At 39.5% G+C, this 22,164-nt stretch overlaps 1 protein-coding gene across 2 annotated transcripts in view; it reads left to right on the top strand.

The window, feature by feature from the left end:
- The first annotated feature begins 5,320 nt into the window (after window positions 1-5,320).
- NSMAF (neutral sphingomyelinase activation associated factor) overlaps window positions 5,321-22,164 on the top strand; it is a 31,981-nt gene continuing 15,137 nt past the window's right edge. The window contains exons 1-12 of one of the 2 annotated variants that reach the window (XM_015855615.2): window positions 5,321-5,499; window positions 13,340-13,429; window positions 13,529-13,607; window positions 13,690-13,757; window positions 13,845-13,881; window positions 16,589-16,639; window positions 17,970-18,041; window positions 18,431-18,478; window positions 18,577-18,629; window positions 19,130-19,259; window positions 20,193-20,264; window positions 21,094-21,202. In XM_015855615.2, coding sequence (XP_015711101.1) covers window positions 5,447-5,499; window positions 13,340-13,429; window positions 13,529-13,607; window positions 13,690-13,757; window positions 13,845-13,881; window positions 16,589-16,639; window positions 17,970-18,041; window positions 18,431-18,478; window positions 18,577-18,629; window positions 19,130-19,259; window positions 20,193-20,264; window positions 21,094-21,202 — 862 coding nt within the window. In that variant the 5' untranslated portion in view covers window positions 5,321-5,446. Of the gene's footprint in view, window positions 5,500-8,518; window positions 8,590-13,339; window positions 13,430-13,528; window positions 13,608-13,689; window positions 13,758-13,844; window positions 13,882-16,588; window positions 16,640-17,969; window positions 18,042-18,430; window positions 18,479-18,576; window positions 18,630-19,129; window positions 19,260-20,192; window positions 20,265-21,093; window positions 21,203-22,164 lie in introns of those variants that run through there. The other variant, XM_015855613.1, reaches the window with a different exon arrangement.

The raw sequence follows: 22,164 nt of genomic DNA, 5'->3' as shown, positions 1-22,164 counted from the left end.
GGAAATGTATTTTGAGTAGGTTACATTCCACTGAAAAACAGTGAAAGATGACTGTGCTGTTTTCTGTTTACCATTGTTTCTAAAAACAAACAGCTACAGTATTCATTACTAGTTTTATTTTTGGTTAATATGTCAAGTGCGGGCCATTACCATACATGGCAGAATAAATATGAAATATATTACTGTATGGGTCCTTGAAATACAGTCAGGAGTCTTTTATGATCCCAACAATTCAGTGGGAATTTCACTGACTTGGATAGATGAGGTTAAGTCTATCCTGAATGTGTCTAAAAATTATCTGTAGAAGAGAACAGATTAATGCAGCTTCCTCGAACACTGTATTTCAGGAAGATTTTCAGGTACAAGGACAAAGCTTTACTGAAGAATATCTGCCAGAAACCTACTATTGTAAAAATCTTCCCTAATAAAACTGCTGGCACAGTTTCATTATGATCCTACACCCAATATATGAATGCTGTACTTACAATGATAGTGTTGTATTATATTAGGTAATATATACTCATGTGTTCTCCTGTCCTGAAGAAAAAATTATGTATGCCTTAAAGCTGGTGCTGATACATGGTCACTGACTAAATGGAACCATTTATTTATTTAAGATTGCACTAATGGTGTGAAAACATAATGGTACTACGTCTTGTCATTCTGATGCATTCAATTACTTGCCCACCACCAGATTCTTCAGGAAAAGGAAAAGGAGCAGGGGTACTAACCTAGGAAATAGAAGGGGTGATAAGGACATCATTAGCAAGGTGCTGACACAACACAAATCTAGAATAGTGGAAGCTAGGCGGAATTGCAGGATTATAGCAGCACTTTGACAGAAGAACTAATAACTTTGAGGTGAAAGATGGGGTTTAAGTTACTCTGTGATGAATACAGAGGTTAACAGAGCAGTATTGTGGATGAGTTGACAGAAGGTCTGAACAATTTGACCACTGGGTATTTATTGTTCTTTAGATATATTTCTTGCATGGGAAGAAAAGGGGTCAATTCAACAGAGACAAGAAAGAGCATTAGAGGACAGTGACTAACACACAAAGAGACATGATCTTTTAACAACATAAGAAAGAGGCTTTGAAAAAGAGACCTGTCACAAAGATCCAGAAATAAGGGGTCTCAGAGAGGTAGAGAGAGAAACAAATGAGTAGGCATTAAGAGAAAAGAAAGACATAGAAGACGAGTTGGGATTTGAAGTCAAATGTCAGGGATTTAGTGAACCTGTGGAAAAAAATATGAGTTTATCAACATCACAGAAAGAGAGATGGTGGCACACTTCAGTGATAGCTGTATATAAGTATGCAGCTTGCTAAGGAGAATGGGAAGAGCAGTGCAGGATAAGATGCCTCATTTTGCATCAGATGCAGGAAGAAACAAAATATATATTGTGTATTGGTGAAAATAAAAAGGAAGAAACAAGAGTGTGTCATGGCTAGAGTTTATTTTTCACAACAGACTATAGCTCTATTAAAAAGGAGGAGGTTATCCTAAGCAACTAATAGAGGTATTCCAAAAGCAGTGGATTTCAATTACTTGAAAATCAGAAAAATTATATAGCATGGCAAAAGAAGGTCCATTGATTTCTTGTAATGTTTTAAGGATGATCTCAAGCTTCAAGGGCCAGACAAAGTCAAAGAGGCATTACTAACTTGATTTTCATGACAAGTAGGGTGGAACTCATTTTGAATTTAAAGGCAGAAGGTAAACTGAGTGAAAGTGATCATTACATGTTTTACCAAAATAGGCTTCTCTGTTCTAAAAAGAGAAAGAAAAAGCACCTCTATGCTACCAAACACCGACTGCATTGTTATGTAGAAATGGTAAAACTAGCTTTAAATCAAGCTAATCTTGGTTTTAAAAGCAGGATCATCATAAAAGCATACCATTCTATATGAGTTAATTAACCTCCTTTCTGCATGGACTAGGCTGCAGCTCAGTAATTTAAAGCTAACCTAGATTTCCTACAGAGAACAATAGACTCATTTTTAATTAAACATACAATAGCAAGCTATCTTGATGTGAACAAAAGGAAGGGGAAGCTTAGGTAGACTGTGTTAAAGTCACATTAAGAGCTCTTCAAGGATTTGAAAAAAAGTCATAATAAGGGGACAAAGAAGACTAGTATAAAGGAATAAAATCACGTAGCCTACAGTACAAAATGAAGTAGAAAGAGATATAAAAGGCAACAAGAAAATATTCTGGGAATATATTAGAAGTGCCCCGATACTTACTTAAGTTTATCTCACAAAAGAATTTAGAGAAGAAATGAGTTAAAAACTATTTAGATGAAATATGCTTGAGTTAAGAGCCTGAAGAATTTGGTTCAAAAATACAGCAAAAACAATATGAATTGTTAAAAGGCTGCGCAGATTCAAAGAGACCAGAATAGGATAAAATGCGTATAAGGAAAGCACATCCAAAGCGATCTAGGTTAATTTTTACCCTGAGGGACACTCTAGAAAAAATATGTTTACACAAATTTGTCAAGAATAAGCGATCTCACATTAATCTCATGGCCTTTTTCACAAACAATTTCCCTGAGTCTGTAGAAAAAAAAGGTGTCATAGATCTTAACTTCAGAATAAGTCAGAATCTGTCCCATGACAGTTTTATTAAAACAAATAGCAAAGTAAATACGATTTTAATGAAATACAGTTTTCATGAAATCAAATCCAAAAGGCACGTTCCTTGCAAAAAACAAACCTGGAGAATATTTTCAGCAAGATCCCATAAGGGTATATTGTCATTTCACTCCACTCAATCATTCCTTTAATGATCTGCAAGATATAACAGAATATAGATATGTTAAAAAAAGGCTTTTCACCAACTTGGGAACTGTAAGACAAAGTTAGAGCTCAAAATCAGTTCTGTAACTTGGATAAGTATCTAAAAGTTAGCAGTATCTAGAAGTCATCAGAGCTAAGGCAAAATGTTACACCTGAGAATATAAATGCATAGTCTAAAAATGAGAGAACTAGGTGGTAATATATTAGAAGAGGTTCACAGCAGAAGTAAGGCTTTTGTCACAGAAGCAATCACAAAAGCAAATTATTTCTGGGATGTACTGATAGAATTTGTTCTTACATCTAATAATGTAATAACATAATTTCTACACTCTAGTTGGTGTTGATGTCTCAGCTGGACTACTGAAAGAGGCATTATACGTTAAGGTAAATGCAAAAATCATACTGGAAAGAAGCTAGAAAAGAACAGTAAGTCGTTTATTTAATGTAGTCTAGGATGAATGTGAGCAACACTGTTTTGTCTATGAAAAGATAGTGTACATATACGCATACAAACACTTGTATAAATGAATGCATATTAACACACACTTAAAAAAAACATATGTGAATATATTTTTAAAAATATAATTTAAAATACTGTTCATTCTCATTGGAAATATGAAAAGGAGAGCAGCAAGAAAATTCAAGTTGGATACAGGAAATATATTTTCATGCAGGTAAGCATAGGTGCAATCTACACACAAGTGTTGCAGCTTCCCTTCAAGTAGATGTTTTAATAAATCAATTAGACAATTTTTTTGTGGGCGATGCCACTTTTGAAAAAGTGATCCACAGCCTCCTTAGATTCTGTGAACTACTCCAGAGAGGTCCATGAAAAACAAATGAGCAAAGCAAACCTAATCTCAGCATATACAGCAGTTCTCATATTCATGTTTACGAGTGCACAAATTGAAGATGTTTGAAGAATGTGGATCAACATATATCTGAACCTGCCTCAGTGCAGAGATTAGATTAAACTCTTGGGGCCTATGAGCCTATAATTCTTTTTATTCCTATGTGAAAAATCACATCCCCTCTGCAACTCAATTTTCTTTTACTTAACAAAAACACAAATAGTATTTTCCTGTCTCACAGGGGACTGTGTCACTACATGCGTTATAGATTGCTCAGATACGGTGGCAGTTGCATGAACTAAAGCATTCAGAATTCTATTTTTCTCTCCTCCATGGAGGTCTTCTAGGTTCTGAACATCTGGAAGAAGGATGTGGAGCTGCTGGAGTAGGCCCAGAGGAGGGCCACAGGGACGATCAGAGGGCTGGATCACCTCTTCTACAAAGACAGTTTGAGGGAGATGGGCTTGTTCAACCTGGAGGAGGCTCCAGGGAGACCTCATCATGGCCTTCCAGTGCTTAAAGAGTTTCTAAGTTTATAGTGATAGGACAACGATGATCAGCTTTAAACTAAAAAGGGAGATTTGGGTTAGATGTTAGGTGGAAATACTTTTCTCAGAGGACAGTAAGGCACTGTCACAGCTGCCCAGAGAGGCTGTGGTGCCCCATCCCTGTAAGCACTCACGGCCAGGCTGGATGGGCCCTGGGCAGCTGAGCTGGTCTGGGGGGGGGCAGCCCCATTCTTGGCAGGGAGATGGGACAGGATGGCTTTAAGGTCCCTTCCAACCGAAGCTGCTCTGTGACTGCTCTCTATTAGCTCTCTATAACTTCCTGAAGGGAGGTTGTAGTGAGCTGGGGGTTGGCCTCTTCTCTCGTGTAATCGATGATAGAACTAGAGGGAATGGTTTTAAGCTGCGCCAGGGGAGATTCAGGCTGGACATTAGGAAGTATTACTTCTCAGAAAGGGTAGTCAGGCATTGGAATGCACTGCCCAGGGAGGTGGTGGAGTCACCGACCATGGGAGTGTTCAAGAAACATCTGGATGTTGTGTTGATGAATATGATTTAGCTGGGAAGTATTGGTAATGGTTGGACTAGATGATCTTCTAGGTCTTTTCCAACCTTGATAATTCTGTGATTCTGTGCATGATCTCATGCCTATACAGCATGTGTCACATCATGGGCAAAAGGAATCTCACAGCGACTGTATTATATTTACAATACAATAAGTAAGTAAGCTCTTTTGATACCAAATAAAGAATAGATAACATGAGCACGTGCAATTGAGAAAGCCTGCACCAGAAACTTCCACAAAGCTTTCACAAAACACAACGACTTTGGGCTCAGGGGTGCCACCTCCGTACCCACAACAGAAACAACGCGGCGTTAGTTCTGAGGAGGAAGAAGAAGTAGGAAGGCAGGGAGCCATGCGAGCGTTGCCTCACGGAAGCCCAGAGGAGGCCCTGAGCGGCCGCAGCGCCGCGACCTGATCTAGTAAATGTGTATGTTCGGTGGCCCTGCCAGGCAGGGGGGTTGAAACGACATGATCTTTGAGGTCCCTTCCAACCCGGGTTATTCTGTGATTCTGTGACAGCCCGGGCGAGGGCGCAGGGCCCGGTGCCGGCAGCCTTCCTTCCCCTTCCCCGCCTCTCCGCCCGTATAAGCGGGGCGGGCGCCCCCGGCCGGGCCCGCCAGACCGGTTGGCTCCTGCGGCCCGTGCTGCTCCCTCCGCCTCTCCGAGGCGCGGCTCGGCCGGGCCCGGCGTCCTGCGGCCGCATAGAGGCCGGGCGGCTCCATGGCTTTCATCCGCAAGCGGCGGCAGGAGCAGGAGCTGTACTCCAAGGAGAGGTGAGCGCCCGGCTCGGCCTCGGAGCGGGAGCGGGCTCAGCCGGCCCGAGGGGCGCGGGCCCTGCGGGAGGCCCCGGCGGAGCGCTGGGTGGAAGGGGCGGCTGCGGCGCCCGGCTTCGGTGTCCTTGTTACTACTGCTGTCATCGATTACCCTGACATAAGGCTGAAAGGGCTGCAGGGTAAAGCTGGAAAACTAAGAGTTGCTTATAAGCTCCGATTTTCGGTTGTGTGCATGGCGTGGAGGCACTCTTGCACCGTAGATGCTGTTTACGATTTACCTGAACATGCTGAGCAGCGTGTTGTCAGCCCTCGCCTTATGGGCTCCCTGGCAGCTCCTTAGAGCACTGAATGCAGCTGCTTTTCCTGCTGTCTGTCTGCAGCCGCTGTGCTTTGTGCCTGTGACTGCCTGAACCTGTGAGCAGGCCGTACCACACATGCCTATGTAAGTTTTGAATGTGCTCTCTTATTTTTAGCCAGTGACACAGTTTCCTTTATGTGCCTTACCTACATCTGGCTTGTCAGAAAGCTTCAAAGTCCCTTCTGATCTTTGTATTTCCACAAAGATCTCTGTGAAGTAAGAACAGGGCTCAAGTGCTCCCTAGTTGTGGCCCACACTGTGAGAGGCAGGTCCCACATGGACACGTTGCTGGTGTACATCTCTGCTGTTTGTTGTTTTAGGAACAAATCACGTGGCAAAGAGTTTGGCTCACTTTGTCCTATAAATTCTGATTCATCGCTGGTGAGAGATGATGCTACTACAGCTTTCGGAGTGTTGACATGGGGGGGAAGGGGAGAGGTTGGAAATCTTAACAGCATTTCTTAAGCACTCTGAAGGGCTTTTGTCTCTGAAATATCAAATGAGTAATATGTAATCCTACCGCCTTTTGTGGCAGTCATGCCTTAAAGCAGCACAGAGAAGCTGTTTACTTCTCTCTCTTCAAGAGGCTGCACTGAGATCTTTTCTTTAAGCCTTGCTGGGTACTTGTTGCAGGGATACAACACAGGTTCCTACCCCTGAGCTTCCCTTGTCTGAAGTAACATCCCTGTAGTTATTTCATAGTTGACTAAGGCTTGAAACTTAGTGGTAGCGGTGTTTCACACGTGGATTTGTTGTTTGTTTATTTGTATAAAGCAATGTACACATGTGTAAGCTGTGAAAGTTCTGATTAACAGCACTGTGAAACAGTGGGTAAAAAGCTAATCTTCTTACATAGTTGCTTTGGGGGAGGGAGGAAGGAAGGAAGACCAGTTCTAAGTGGTAAGAAAAAGGCCTTGAACTAATTAGTTGGACTGAATTAATATCTGATTACATAAGCCTACTTTTCTGACTTATTTTCTAGGAGAAAACAAGGTAATTCTAAAATGCCTTGTTTGTATGCTGAGAACAGAGGGGGAGTTGTTCCTTTAAATAAACCAATCCACCTATTGAGTTAATTCTGGCAGCAGTTTCCCCTTCAAACATACCTGTATTAGAAGACACTTTTTCACTTTTCCTATGTGTTCAGAGTTTAATAAAAGATGAGATATTGTGTCTTGTTTTCATTATGTGTGTTGATACCCAGTGCAACCTTTAAAAACAGTCTACATTCATGAGTAGGAATAGATGTGTATTTTTCCCCAATTAATCTTAGTTAAAATTGAAATTAAGTGATGTTTTGTGAACTTGTTGCTTTCTTTATCTCTCGAGTTCTTGGTTCTGCTGGCTGTGTGCCCAAGCACAGGTGTTTCTAACACTTGCTATACAGGTCTTTTATAAATAGACCTGCTGGTTTGCCTGCCTTGCTTTCTGTTGCCAGAGTTTATCCTTTCTGCTGCTAACATCACTCATGCAATGTAGATCCTGCAGGTTCTCCTGTGTGATGGCTGCTTGCAGCTTTAAATCTGTATCTTTATCTCGCCCTCTTGGGACAAAATATTCATAACGGAGGGTTTTATACAAACATTAGCAAAGGAGTCCTACAGTTGGCCAACAGATGCTGTGCTTTTAAGAGGAGGGTCGCTGTTAGAGGTAGTTTATGTAGCCACATGCTGCCACAAAAGTGGGTTACCTGCTGTGACCCTGGCAATGTACTTCCCTTATCAAGACTGTGCTTCCAGTATCTTCTCAAGGTGTGTCCAGTCAAACACCTTAAGGCATCGTGCCCCAGTGGTTTTCCGGCATGTGCAGTGAAGTGATGGAAATGGGAACAATGGAACAATGCGGTCACGGTTAAGAAATTAAAGCAGGATCAATGGGCTGGCTTTTCTTCTGGGCAGTATACATAGAATTTTGCTGAGATGTGTCCCTGCACACTCATTCCTGTCTTCAGTTAGAACTGATTTGATGCTTGAGTTGGTAGGTGATATTGGTACATAAAATCAATTGTGGGTTTGTCGGTTTCCTTTTGCTGTTGTTGGGTTGGTTCTTCCACACCCTGAACAGTCTTCTGCTGGATCTCAGCTGGAGCTAGGTTTGGTTCTTTGAAAACTGAAGTATAAAAAGATGTGCACATTAAGCAAAATAAGAGTGAAAAACCTCAAACCTGTAAAGCTGTGTCTGCTGGGGGATCCGTCATAGCATTCTGGCAGGGCTTGCACACCTCAAGTTGAAGTTAGTACGACAAGAATTCTGCATTTGGTTTCAGTGCTGAATGCTTTGAACAATGCCAAGAATGTTTGGGGTGTAATTTGGGTTCCCAAAACTTATATTTAGGAGATGACATCATGTGAAGTTAAGTTTTGCAAGTGTTTTTCCTGGTACTTAGCATGCTGCCTTGTTCTTTGATGTGTATAGGGTGTGTTCTTGGCTCGGATCCCTCAGCCCTTTTCTAAGTGGCAATTATATGTCAAAAATAAACAGAAGGCCGGAATACTTCACTGCTTTGTTTCCCAGCCTCACCTGCAGTACGCTAGTACTACTGTAGGTTAACTAGATTAACATTTGTTTTGCTTGGCAAAGTGCTTGTGCTTTGTTTTGTTCTGTTCTTTTCTTGAAGCTATTTCCACATTGCTTCTATCTGGATCTTTCAGATTTCCTTAATACCGTTTTTCTGGGATGACACAAGAACATGAAATTGTCTCCAAGTTATACTGGCATGTCTTAATTTACTTGTAAGTGTGGGTATTTATTTTCTAAGCTCAAACAATTAAAAGAGTATCTGTTTATTCCACAAGGTTCAGTGGACTAATGCCAGTGGATGTGAGTTGGTAACAGGATGCTCTGATGCAGAAGCTGTTAGAGCCTTTAGTAAAGTTCCTTCTTCTAGTCTATTACTGCTTCTGCGGTTGGTTTGAGATGGAATGTTTGCTTTAAGTCTGAGATGTGGCAGCTTAAATGTCCTTCCACCCACCATAATGATCAAAACTACTGATTGATTCCATCCTGGAAATTGGAACTGCTGCTTTCTCTGTCTCTGACCACAGAGCTGCCTGCCAAGCAGAAGGGTCTCCTCTCTGCTTATATTGTTCTTATCATGACCCCTTCACACTGTATGGTGTCTGGTCCTTGTTGTTCCCTTCCATCAACTCATTTAAGTTATTCTAGCCAGGCAAACTATGCTGGGGAAACTGCACGGCTCTGAATGGAAGCGTGTATACTTTGCTGATCTGATGGCTTCTTCAGTTGGAAGTGAGATACCTCTGCTGCTTTAAGCAGGCTGTGGGGTGGAGGAAGTTGGTAGGCTGAGTTGGACCAGTGGAGCTATTAAAGCTCTTCAGATTTTGAAGTGATCCAAAGCTTTATGCACATTATATATATATATATATATATATATATATATATATATATATTATTTTTTTTTTTTTTGAGAAGCATCCTTGCAATCTTACTTTCTATTGGCAAGAGTTTGAGGGTAGAGACGAGACTGTTAAGAAGCTAAAATACAAGGCATGAGCATCTTTGAAACTCTCACTCTGTAGAGATATTTTATTCATAGAATCGCCAAGGTTGGAAAAGACCTAAAAGATCATGAAGTCCAACCGTTCATCTGTTACCAATAGCTCCCACTAAACCACATCCCTCAACACAACATCCAGTCATTCCTTGAACACCTTCAGGGTTGGTGACTCCACCACCTCCCTGGGCAGTCCATTCCACTGCCTGACCACCCTTTTTGAGAAGTAATACTTCCTAATGTTCAGCCTGAATCTCCCCTGGCGCAGCTTGAAACCATTCCCTCTGGTCCTATCCCTAATGACACGAGAGAAGAGGCCAACCCCCATCTCGCTACAACCTCTCTTTAGGAAGTTATAGAGAGCAATGAGGCATCCCCTGAGCCTCCTCTTCTCCAGGCTGAACATTCCCAGCTCCTTCAGCCTCTCCTCATATGGCCTGTGCTCCAGACCACTCACCTGGGGGTGTTCAAGGAATGACTGGATGTTCTGTTGAGGGACATGGATGATCTTGTAGGTCTTTTCCAACCATGGTGATTCTATTAATTAAATAGCACAGTGTCCACAAAGAACGTGAATGTAAGCCTGTGACAAATGCCTATATTATGGAGCCAGAATGAGTATATCCTAGGGTATGCTAAGCTGTGAGTTTTATTGCTTGATTCCAAAGGCTTTGGCATCAACAGGTACTTTCTGGGTTGCTTTTCAAGAGAACACAGGCCAAGAGAAGTACAAGTTCTCCACTTATACTCTGTTTGCCACTTTCTTATGCTGGGTATCGTTCTCTTCCTACTGCTTGGTTTTGATTTCCCTTTTCCTGCTCTCTCTCCCCTTGCTGCACACAGAAGAATCAAATTGCCATTCTAAATGTATACCAAACATGCCTACAATTCTTGTCATAGGACTGTGCGACAGCTGATAGCACATAAATTTTGCATGTCAGTATCCTGATAACCACAAGTGTCTTTAGAATACCTTTAGTTCTTTGGAAGACAATCTCACTGCAGGTTCATCTGAAGTCCATCTGCTTTGCTACATGTTGAAGATCCCCATTGCTGCAATTGTGTAGTTTCTGTGCTAGATTTGCTATTTGTGCAGCCCTTCACAACACTGTTAACTACTGATGCAGCATAGCAGAGGTTATTGTGTTCCCTTGCTATCTGCAAATACTTGTTAAACCTCCTGACAGTTCTGAAATAACATATGATGTGGTGACGGCCCCTCTCGAGAGACCCTGTTGATACTATAGTATTAGTGGCTATACTTTTTGACTTATTTACATGAAAATTCCAGGTTATTCTATAGGTCATGCTTCATAATTTCGAGGTTCATTTTAAGACGTAATTTAAGCTGGTCTAAATTTGTAAGCCAGTCACAATCGGTTGAAATACAAGTTTGATGATTTTTGGTATCATAAATAAAATTTATTTTATTTATTAACATATATTATTCATATTATTCATATTATTCAGTTCATATTATTCTTAACATATATTCACTGAAATAGAAGTGAGGTAGAAGGGGAAACATACCTCAAGTCCTTCCCATTGGCCCCATGCATCTGGCTGCGGGAGGATGAATAGATGCAAAAGCTGTTGAGTATGAAGACAGAACGCTTTGTAGGTAGGGAAGAATCATCCTGAAATATTTCAAAGAACACTCTTGGCTTGTGTATTTAGTTTTATGTAAATGTGTTGGTGTCACTGCAAATAGCATAGCCAGTGTTTTGATGTAGAAACGTGACTTATCTTGAGTATATGAAGGATTCCTGCATTTGTTAAAACCATAAAAGGGAAGTCTAATAATTATATAGACAACGGGTGCATTATGAAAGACCATATAAATGTGTGGAACTTGTCCAAAGGATGGATGAAGACAAAGGAGTGTAAGAATGGAGAACTTCGGAAACTAATTCAATGGAACATGACCGTCTTGGAAGAGGATTTTGGGACCACTAACATCATTGGTCTGAAGCTGGTTGTTTCCTATGTCTGTAGTGTCAGATCCCTGATGAAGAGACTTTGGCTTGTGGATACTAAGCAAAGTGCATAGGCATGCACATATATATATATATATATATATATATATATATATATATATATATATATATATAAAATATCAAAAAGAAATGTTCTAATGTTGAATTACTGTTTAGGTATTCTGATGTAACTTCAATAAAAAGCTTTAAATAAAATTGTGATAGCACTTGCTGTATCAGTGTTTGCAGAAGTCCAGGCCTTTTATGCTTGTCCCAAGTGATTTGAGTAATGTTGAAAAATGAGATTTAATGGTATCTGTGTGCACTCTGCTACAGTTTCATACTTCTCTGCCCTTTTAACGTGTAGAATGCTCCTGGTGAAGGATTTTTTCCCTTCATAATGTGGAGCTGGAACCTTTGTTTCCTGAGATGATCAAAGTAAATATGATTCAGCTCCTTCAGAGGCACCAAAGCCTCTGAAGCCTGGAAATTCAGTTTATGCCTGTTGACAACTCTTTGGAAGGGTAAAAAATAGCAAGACAAGGGGAAATGGTTAGAAGTTGAAGGAGGGAAGATTTAGGTTAGATATGAGGAGGAAGTTCTTTATTATGAGAATGGTGGGGTGCTGGAACAGGCTGCCCAGAGGGGTTGTGGATGCCCCGTCCCTGGAGGTGTTCAAGGCCAGGTTGGATGGATCCCTGGGCAGCCTGGTCTAGTATCAGATATTGAGGTTAGTGGCCCTACATGCAGCAGTGGGGTTGGAGCTTCATGATCCTTGAGGTCCCTTCCAACCCAAGCCATTCTATGATTCTATGACAGGATGTGCTTTCATAGGTTGCAGTAAGTTTGCTAAGTCATGACACAAAACTTAAGTAAACAAGATGAATTTGCCAATAGTACTCTTTTTTTCTAGTATATAATTCGCTTACTTAACAAGCAGAAGCTTTAGTAAGTAGTTCATTTTATGAACCCTTGACACGCTTACTGCTTGTTATTTAAATGTGAAATACTGCTCTGGGGATGCTTGGCATTTATTAGCATTGTCACGAGCGTTTCTTGTAAAACGCATCACGAATGCATTACAGAACTTAGCTCAAAGCATGGACATGACTAATGGTAAGTACTTCTGCCTGTCAGGGCAGCCCCATGCGCAAGCAGCTGTTGTTCCTGTGACTGAAGGACTTAAGATATTTCCACTCCTCCTGCTGTGCCAATACTCAGTCATTCCCTACCACTAAAACTTGTAGGTGAGCATGGATTCACCCTGCTAGTAAATATTTAATTACATGCAGCAGTTGTTGAAGCTGTTTGAGGATGTAAGTTTGCGTTATATCATGGCTAGCCTACTTGTATTTACCTTGTGAGAGTATTGGTGTGACAGTGGTCCTATGGCGAAATACATCAGACTTTTTTCTATATTTTTTTGGTTGAGGTTTGTTTGTTTATTAGTTTAGAAACAGGCATTTGAGCAAGCACAGGTACAAAGAAAAGTGGTTAGAGAGGAAGGTTATGCTTCACTAGAAGGGATCTGTAGAGTGGTGCAGTAAAAACCACACGTGGTCTTAATGTTTTAAATCAGTGACGCTTGTCTTTGTTTCAGAAAGACCTTAACTTACATTAATAACTTAGTTCCTGCTCCACCTCTCGTGTCACTGCATATTTTGGCTGGCTTACACTAATGTGAGTTAAATGAACTACTGTTTTAAAAGACTGACTGTTCTAAGATAGTTCACGCCTGAGAAGTGAACAACATGAAAGATCAAACTTTACATCTTTTGGAGGAGCATCAGACAGTCATTGTTACATGCACAGAATTCCCATTCAGATTTGTTATTTTACAAAGTTAACTTATTCATTCTTAGGGGTTGAGTGAGAAGCAGGGCACCAATAACAGCGAACATTTCCCGTGCGCTTGATGTATTTTGTTAAGGGTATTAACTATTCTACATTGTTCTGGCTATGAAGGAATGATTTGAGTTTGTTTCTTTGCAGGTTTTCACTGCTGCTTCTTAACCTGGAAGAATATTACTTTGAACAACACAGAGCTAATCATATCATAAGTAAAGGTTGCAGAGATGAAAGGTACAAAAGTTTTACCTTCACTCATTTACAGGAGCCATTCTAGTTCCCATCTACCTGCAAAACATACACAACTACTTATTCGTTTATTGTTTCCTTTAGGAAAATAAGAGGTTCTCTAAAAATCTGCTCAAAGTCGATCATTTTCGAACCTGATGAAAATCTCCAACCCATTATCAAGGTAAGCAGTGCAACACTGCAACTTCTTGGGAAAGTAAGATTACATTTAAGGAGCACGCATTTATTTTTATAACCTGCTGCAGATACCATTGAGAGACTGCATTAGTATAAAAGCACCAGAAGACAATGAAGCGAATAACCTCTTCTTACGGTATGTGAATTGAAGTTACTGTACATATGCATTTAACTCTTTTTAAAGCTGAAATGTCCGTCTCTCAATATCTTACTTTCATTTTAGGGAGATATCTGGTGGGATTTCTGTTGTGTGTAATCAGGTAAGAGCTGCATATAACAGATTTTCAATGTATAAATATGAGAGGTTATGTATTTCAATAGTGTTTCTCAGAGCTGGAATTCTAGGATGAGGAGTTGACTGGAAGCAAAACTTAGCATCAGTGTGAAGCTATTGATGCTTGGGAACTTTAAACTGTTAGTGGCTCTATTAATGAGACTTTGATTAAAGGGAATTTTCTGCACTGTGCATGTTACAATGGAGCTTAGGATAATTTTAAAAGCAAGTTAAAGAGAGTAGGCTGATCTTAAACTGGATATTCATCATCTTTGTTTTGGTCTTGCTACAGTTACATGTAGTTTTCTTCCTTCTATTGCTTGTATTGGTAATGGCAAAGCCATCTTAATTCTTGAAGTTCAGTAGAGTATGTTTTCACAAAGTATGTGTCCACCAAATCATTTTCAGTTGCCATCCTAAATCATGGATTCATGTTCCAGTTGTGAGTTATGACTGACTTGAACGTGTTTGTACTTGGTAAAAACCGATAGAATATTCTTTAAACTTTGATTAATTGGAGCTGGTAGATGTTCCAGTGCTTCAAAATAAGTTCACGTTTTCATTTCAGGAAGTAACTGAAATGAGGTGGGAAATACTTCCTTAAACATTGCAGCAAATCTATAAGATTTCTTTTTACAAGGACTAGCCTTACTCTGTTAAGTACTGTGGCAGTCAAAAAGGAGCTCAGGCATGTAATTTAATTTGCACTAGAAAAGTTCATGGCCTGTGTTAAAGTAATCAGTACACTTAATTTCATCTTGAAACTACTTTTTGGAAGAGTTCTGCTTAGTTAAGGCTCATTGTGTTCATGGCTTTGTATGTATTCAGCCGTTTTATTTTTAAGTCATTTCTGATTATTCTGTGTAAAATTCCAGGTGGTAAAGGAAAAAAACAAATCTGAAGTATTGTATTTAATGTCACTGCCCTTTTTATTACCTGTCCCTCTAGCATACAATATTAACATATGATCTGTAGAATGGGTTTTTGCAGAAACATTACAAAGGAGAAAAAAAGTTAACTTTTAAAATGGCAAATGTTAGCGCCATCGTGTAGAGTGTCAGTCATCGTTCTGTCACTGGGGAAGTGCGCTGAAATGTTTTGCTGGGATGACACGTGCTTATATCTTTGTATAAGAGTATGTCAGGTATGAAGTGCTCGCAGGTTGTGTTCGTGATAAATCATGACCTCAATATGAATATTTCTTCAGAGTGGAATTTCTGCATTATAGGAAAGTGAACACGTTTAAGGTGATCTGATCATTCAATGTTTGCCTTTTTTGAGGCTCAAAAAAATGTTAATCCATAGCCGGACAAGAAGCTTTGCTCTGTCTAACAAGTAACTTAAAGACTAATGGCTGTACAGTATAGTAAATAGTAATAATGTGGGATTATATAATGTAATTTTTCTCAAGGTAGCGTTGGAGAACCATCTTACAAAATAGGAAACTAATACAACATGCTAATTTTTATTTATTTATTTATTTTTGGCTCTGCTTCTGTACGTATTTTGCTGTGTACTGTCTGCTTTTCCTATACCATTTAATTTCTTCTGGCATATCGGTACTGTGCGTTGTCTTGTGGCAAAGGCCACCTTGCCTACTTGTGGGTTCTACTACTGTCAAGGCAGATGCTATCCACTCACTTAACCCTCATTTGCCAGGCCAAAGTCTCTTCCAACTTGAGCAGTTCTGTGATCCTATGATTTGCTTTTGTCTTTTTTGCTTGCCTTTGTGTGCACACCCACAGGCCTGGTGCTTGCTGTAGGAAGCACACTAAGGCACTGGGCCCTAAGCAAGCTATGTGCATGGAACGGGTGGATCTGGTGTGTGAGAAGGCCAGTGGAGTGGGTCTATTGTGTTTTCTGGATCTCATACCCATTTAGAGTCTTAACCAGGTCTGAGAGTTTAGCAAGTATGAGCCTTTCCTATAGACAGAGTGAAACATGACTCATTTTTGGCTTTGGCATCTTTCAGACAATAAACGATGAGCTTTTCTGTAGGGGCTGTGAAGAAAATGAAATGAAGGAAAGTGGTTTCTTATGCTTTTTGTTGGTTTTGTGTGGGTTCTCTTGAGTGGAGGATTCTCTCCAGATCTGAGAGTAGCATCAAAGAAACAAAACTGCTCAAAAGTAAGCTGTGGGATGGGAAAGGAAATGACATTTTTAGCTGTTGGAACTGGAAGCAAAATGTTTGGTAGTAGAAAGAGCTCATTTGAGAAGACCCGTGAAGCGGTCGTGGAGTGAGGTCCCTCTGTGAGAAGGGGCATTGCCTTCAGAGCAGAACCCCAGAGGCAAAAGCTACCAGAAAAAAGCAGGGAGAAGTATTCTGTTGAATGGGGTTAGGCTGGTGGCTGTGCTTACTGCCTTCAGTCTTACAGCTTCTTGAAGGTCATATGATGGGAATAGAAACTCACTAATTGACCATCAAAGTAAGCCTGTGAAATGCATTTGAACACTCATCCCTTTCACAGCAGCAACAAAAGGTCATTGTTTTTTGCTGTTTATCTAGTGTAGCTAAAGCAGGATGTTGCAACCTAGTGTTTTGGCTGCTTAAGCAGTGTTCTTAGCTTTGTATTTATCAGAACATACGTGTATTATTGATGGTGGGGGGAGGGCTGTTATTTTGTTTTTTTGGCAGGTTGTTGTTTGTTAGTGTAATTTTGGACAAAAGCCATAACAGTCTCTTGCTCTTTCAGGTTTTTCTTATTAAAGAAAGAAACGTTATTGCACCCTATAAAACAGTAAGAGTAAGTATACAGTTTTTCATTATCCTTAGCAAACTAACATTCTGTGAAGATCAATGCTCTCCATTATTAAATAGTAAGATTACTATCATATTTCTCCAATTATAGTTAAACTTCATGACTATAATTGGAGAAATACGATAGTAAAACTTCAAAAAATACATGATTATGTATATGAGATAAAATTAGTGCCTGAATTCTTCCATAATGCATGTGTGATATTTGTTGGAATACGTGCTGCAGTCTTGTCTCTTGCTAGTTACCTCAGTGTGCAGCTCTATGGGCTCAACAATCAGACAGACAACTTGATGCTCATATTCAGTGGGCACCGTTTCTCTTCAGTTTTAAAATATGCACCCAGCTGAATGGGTCACAGTTCAAAGAAACTGCAGATAAAGTTTGCTCGCAACAGAAACCAGAGCTGGCTTCTGATGCTTTCTACTCTAATTCTTGAGTTTGAAGGCTTCAAGGTAAGGAATTGGGGGTTTTTCAGCTGAAACGGGAGGTAGATGAAGATACAAACGCAAAATGGAAAACAGAGTTATTTAAACATTGTTTTTGCCCCCAACTTTATTCCACAGTTCGGAAATGAAGCATACAATTAAATTTCTTGCCATGTTTCTTCAAATAAAAGGCTCCAAGAACAAACAAGGTGTAAACTTACATTGTCACATTGAACAGCAGAGTCTGTAGATAATGTCTGAGTTATTTCCAACAACTACTTTGGGTTGTTTTGGTGGTGTTTCCAAACTAGGATTTTTAATATTAATATTTTCCTTTTTAACTTTGTCACTAATTCTTCATGCAAAACCTCATTTCTGTTCTCTTGTATTCTCTGTTTTGCTTCCAAATGCGAGATTTATTAAGTATCACATAACCATCAATAGCATTGCTGTGGTAGTTCTGTATTTACACCTGACTGAGCGTCAGCCAAACCTGCTAGTAGCAAGGAGGTTGGAACTTGGTGATCTCTAAGGTCTCTTCCAATATAAGCCTTTCTATGAATACATGATTTGCTTCTGTATGTGATGCTAAACTAGTTAAGAGCATGTATTAGTTCTAGACTTGGAGGTGTTGGTGCTACATTAAATGGAGTGCTTCAAAGCTGTTATGTTATATTATATTAAGTAACTGACCAAGGACTGCACAAGGAAGTTACTATGGGAAGTTAGATTTATAAAGATAAAATAAACAACAGGTTTTACATCGGTCTTTCAGATGTATACTTCAGCCTCGGGAAACATACTTTGACAGTGTTTTATTTCAGTTAAATTTATTTTTCCTTGTATTGCATTTCAAGCTTTTTTTGTAGCAAATATGCTTTTGATTGTAGGGTAAAACAGAACACCTATTCCAACTGGATGTAGCTGGGAAACTAGGAGATGTTGTGCAAACTCTACATCAGGTATGTGATTATCACATCACTACACACTTTTCCACAGCATCTTTTTTGATATTCAGTGGGCAGCTTTCTTTAAGTATTTTTAAGTAATTCCTTTCTCCAAGTGAAATTCATTGACTATCTGGTTTTTAAGATGCAGCAGTTGAACTTACCTTCTAGTTCTAAAATCTGTTATAAGCTATTCTCATTAGCTTTCTACTATCCATGATGATGATATATTGACAAATTACTCGACAATAAAAATGAGTGAATGCGTTCAACTTTAAAGAGGAAAAAATAATAGCTCTTTTAGTGCTCTTTTAGTCAACAAGAATGCTAATGCCCTCCTAGTTGCTATAGACATTCAATCTGTGAGAGATCAGTGCTGTTTCACTTAGTTCGCTGTCCTTTAGCTCTACAGGGCTTCTTGTCTAGATAAGATGGGAGATCAAGCTGCCATGGTAAGCATCTGATTATTTCAGAATATTATTGTTTCTAATGAAATTCTAATTGCATTTCAATCCTAAGCCATATTAATCTATTTTTTCTTTCACATTAGATAACTGCTATACTGCAATCCCGTTTGGCTAGAACTTCATTTGATAAAAACAGGTATCTTTCTGATAACTTATGGGAAAATGTTTTGTTTTTTACCTGTTGGTGTTTTAGTCAATGGCTTCATTACATAGTAGGTGCTTCTTTGGGCAGCGTAAGTTGTCTAAATTAGAGATTTATCTTTTTTAATATTCTGAAAAATTTGGTGTGGAGAATAGAAAATTCTGTGTAGTGAAAGTGTACAAGTTACTTTTTTTCCTGTTTTTTTTCCTCTTCAGGCTGTTCTATCCATGCATTTGTTCCAAGTTAGGTATTGGTATATGCCAAATAAAGCAGTATATAAGATAAGTAGTAACAGGTTACTGCTCTGAGAATGAAGCAGTACGTACAGCTTTCCTTTCTGGGCTGCCAGTTAGAGTTTTCAACAAAGAACCTTCTTCACACCTAAAGCATCCCTGTTCAGATGTGCTGAAGTTATAAACTAACCTGAAGTATTTAAGGATAGCCATGCATATGTAAGAACCAGAAGTAAACTTACTCCCTTTCTTCACTTGTAGATTTCAAAGCATTTCTGAAACACTGCGTATGGAATGTAAAGCAGAAATGGTGACACCACTGGTGACTAATCCAGGGCATGTGTGTGTTACTGATGCTAACTTGTACTTCCAGCCTCTTAATGGATATCCTGTAAGTGCCTCATAGATGGTCTTGCATATGGTTTGAGCACACTGCTCCTCTAAGGGACAGTTTCCAGTTCTTGTATTATTCCCCTTAAATGCACGTAGGGCACATCTCCAAGATTTATTTTCATTTCTGAGAAAAGGTCCTTAGTTTTCCTGTAATTTCTGCTGCTTTGTTAGATTCAGTACTCTGAGGTTCTGAGCTAACTTTCTTAACGTTGACAGAGCACAGAATATTCTTTGCTTGTTCTCCATTAATATTCTTTAAAATAACTCTGTAGCACATAATTCGAGTTTCTAGTGTTAATCTGTGGTGCTGCCCCTGCCTGATGAGAGCTTTCATTCACTTCCTATTAGCTAGGAAGTTTGTAGCTAGGTTTTCTATTAATCTGAGTGTTTCTTTCCCTATTGGAAAACTGAGTGCATATTGCAGATGGATTGCTGCTTTGGAATTTAATCACAAAGAAATAGCAGCAGTAGTTCTAACAGGTCTCTAAGATCTGAAAAACATGTCCTGACAAGTAAAATCTGCTTCCAGATTATTATGGTGGCTTATTGTGACTGAATGCATTCAATTTCTGTCCATCAGGTGGCACCCTCAGCAAACGTTGTGCCCACGAGCCCGATGGCTACCTTATTTTTAGTATAGTTCTGTGTGTTCTGCTCATCTTTTGCTTGATTATGCTTACTGGCAAGAAATTTGGGTGATAAACAAGTTGTTATTTAGTCTTAAGCTGTGATGTGAAGCTACAACAAAGATGAACTTCTTTTTAAAGTAGCGGCTTAAAACCACTGTTTGGCTGCTAGTGTGATATGGAATGATATAGCTTTTGTACTGCCTAGTGTCCCTAGTTCAGAGAAACTTCAGGTTGACTGGGAAGGTTAAGGTAGAAGAACACGTCTCCGTCTTTTCCATCCCTCTGCCCCATTCTCCCTACAGAAACCAGTAGTACGAATCACACTGCAAAATGTACGCCGCATCTATAAAAGAAGACACGGTCTAATGCCACTGGTAAGCTCAAATACTTCTTTTTGTTTTTTAAACAACATGCTGTGTATATAGTTTCTATTTAAGAACCAGTTCTATTTAAGGACCAGTCGAAATTGTATGCATTGTTAGGCAGAAGTAGTTTTAAAAACTATGGATTATGCAGTGAACAGCACTCATAAAATACTTCCTGTTTTTGAAGTGTTTTAGTTCCTTGTGTTGTCAAAAAGATGAAAACATAAGAAGCAAATTCTGTCAAGGATGAAAAACTTTCTTTATAAGCAGTTGGTGTAGAGGGGGAGAGAAGGGAGCACTTCCAGGAAGCAATTCATTCTATTTATCTCAAACACCTATCTTAGGATGGAATGAATTGCCTTCTCAGGCATTTTCTCTCTGGATTGATTCATGAAGGGTGTCTGATCACTACTGTAGATTGAAACTAATGTGGAGTGATGAACCCTGCTATATGTGACAGTGCAGCAGTGGAACCTCAGTTGTGTTCTTCCAGCATTTACACTGAAAATTCAGACTTGAACAAAACCTTTCTCGCAAAACACATTTAAACTAAAAAACAGATAAACAACACCTCCAATAAAACATTACCTGCCCTTAAACAAGCTGGGTAGAGACTGTCTATGCACACCTGTTATTCTGTTTGCTTGACTGGGTGTAAATGGAATATTGTTATGGTTGGAAGTAGGAAAGATGAAAATGCTAGACTTGTATGTATGTAAAACTATGACCAGCACTAAGTTGTAGACATTAGTAACTGGAATATTCTGTAAAAGCATGAATGTTATGGCTTGTTAATAACTGCTTTCAATTTGCTTTTTCCTTCTCTTTAATTTTGAAGGGACTCGAAGTATTTTGCACAGAAAATGATATCTGTTCTGACATCTACCTGAAATTCTACAACTGTCAAGATCGAGATGAGCTCTATTACCTTATTGCTACATATATAGGTTTGCAGCATTTATTTATTAATGTAGTTTGTAGTTCCTCGCAAGGACGAAATTTGTCTGGATTTTTCTCTCTTGGTTTGTGGGAAGAATTAAAAGCTGTAGTAGCCATAAGAATTTTTAATAGAAGACAGCAAAGTTCAAAATGGATGTTGAAAAGTTGCATGTTTTGTTTGTATTTGAAGAGCTGGGTATGGAAGTTGAGATAATGGTATTGAAGTGAAACTGATTATTTTGATCTGCAACTTAACATGTACCTTCAAAGGAAAAAAAATACTATCTTCAACAGAAAAGAGTACGTAAGATCAATTCTGCTGAATTATGTTCTGTATGGGTGGATTCCTCTCCTGCCCCATTAAGTCTGTGTAAAGAATCCTAGAATTGTTGGAGTTGGAAGGGACCTTAAAGGCCATCTAGTCCAACTCCCTGGCAGTGAACTGGGACATCTGCAGCTTGATCAAGGGAACACCTCCATCGACATAACATTCACCACTTCTCTGGGCAACCTGTTCCAGTGCTTCCCTAACCTTATTGTAAAAAACATTTTCCTTGTAGTTTGTAGCGGTTTCCCTTTGTCCTGTCACAACAGACCCCCTAAAGAGTCTGTCAGCTTCTCTCTTACAGCCTTTAGATACTGAAAAGCCGCTTCTATGTCTCCTTGGGCCCTTCTCTTTTCCAGGCTGCACAGCTGGTCCTCATAGGGGTGGTGTTCTGTACAGGAGAAAACCCTTGTAAAGAAATGGATTTTAAGTACACACACAAATATCTGAACTTTACTAAGGCCCAGCAATGAATGGTGAAATCTACCCTTCTAAAACAGTTACGTTCTTATTTCTATTAAGTCCTTCATTCATTACATCCTAGCAAACGAGCATATCTTTTGCAGATCATGAACAGAAACATTCCAAAATGCTGGCACATGTGATGAGAAAATGCAGGAAAAGAGACTTTTTTTTTTCTAGAAT

The sequence above is a fragment of the Coturnix japonica genome, chromosome 2, assembly GCF_001577835.2.
Source record: "Coturnix japonica isolate 7356 chromosome 2, Coturnix japonica 2.1, whole genome shotgun sequence".
Lineage (NCBI taxonomy): Eukaryota > Metazoa > Chordata > Aves > Galliformes > Phasianidae > Coturnix > Coturnix japonica.
This window is presented reverse-complemented; position numbering and strand designations above follow the sequence as displayed.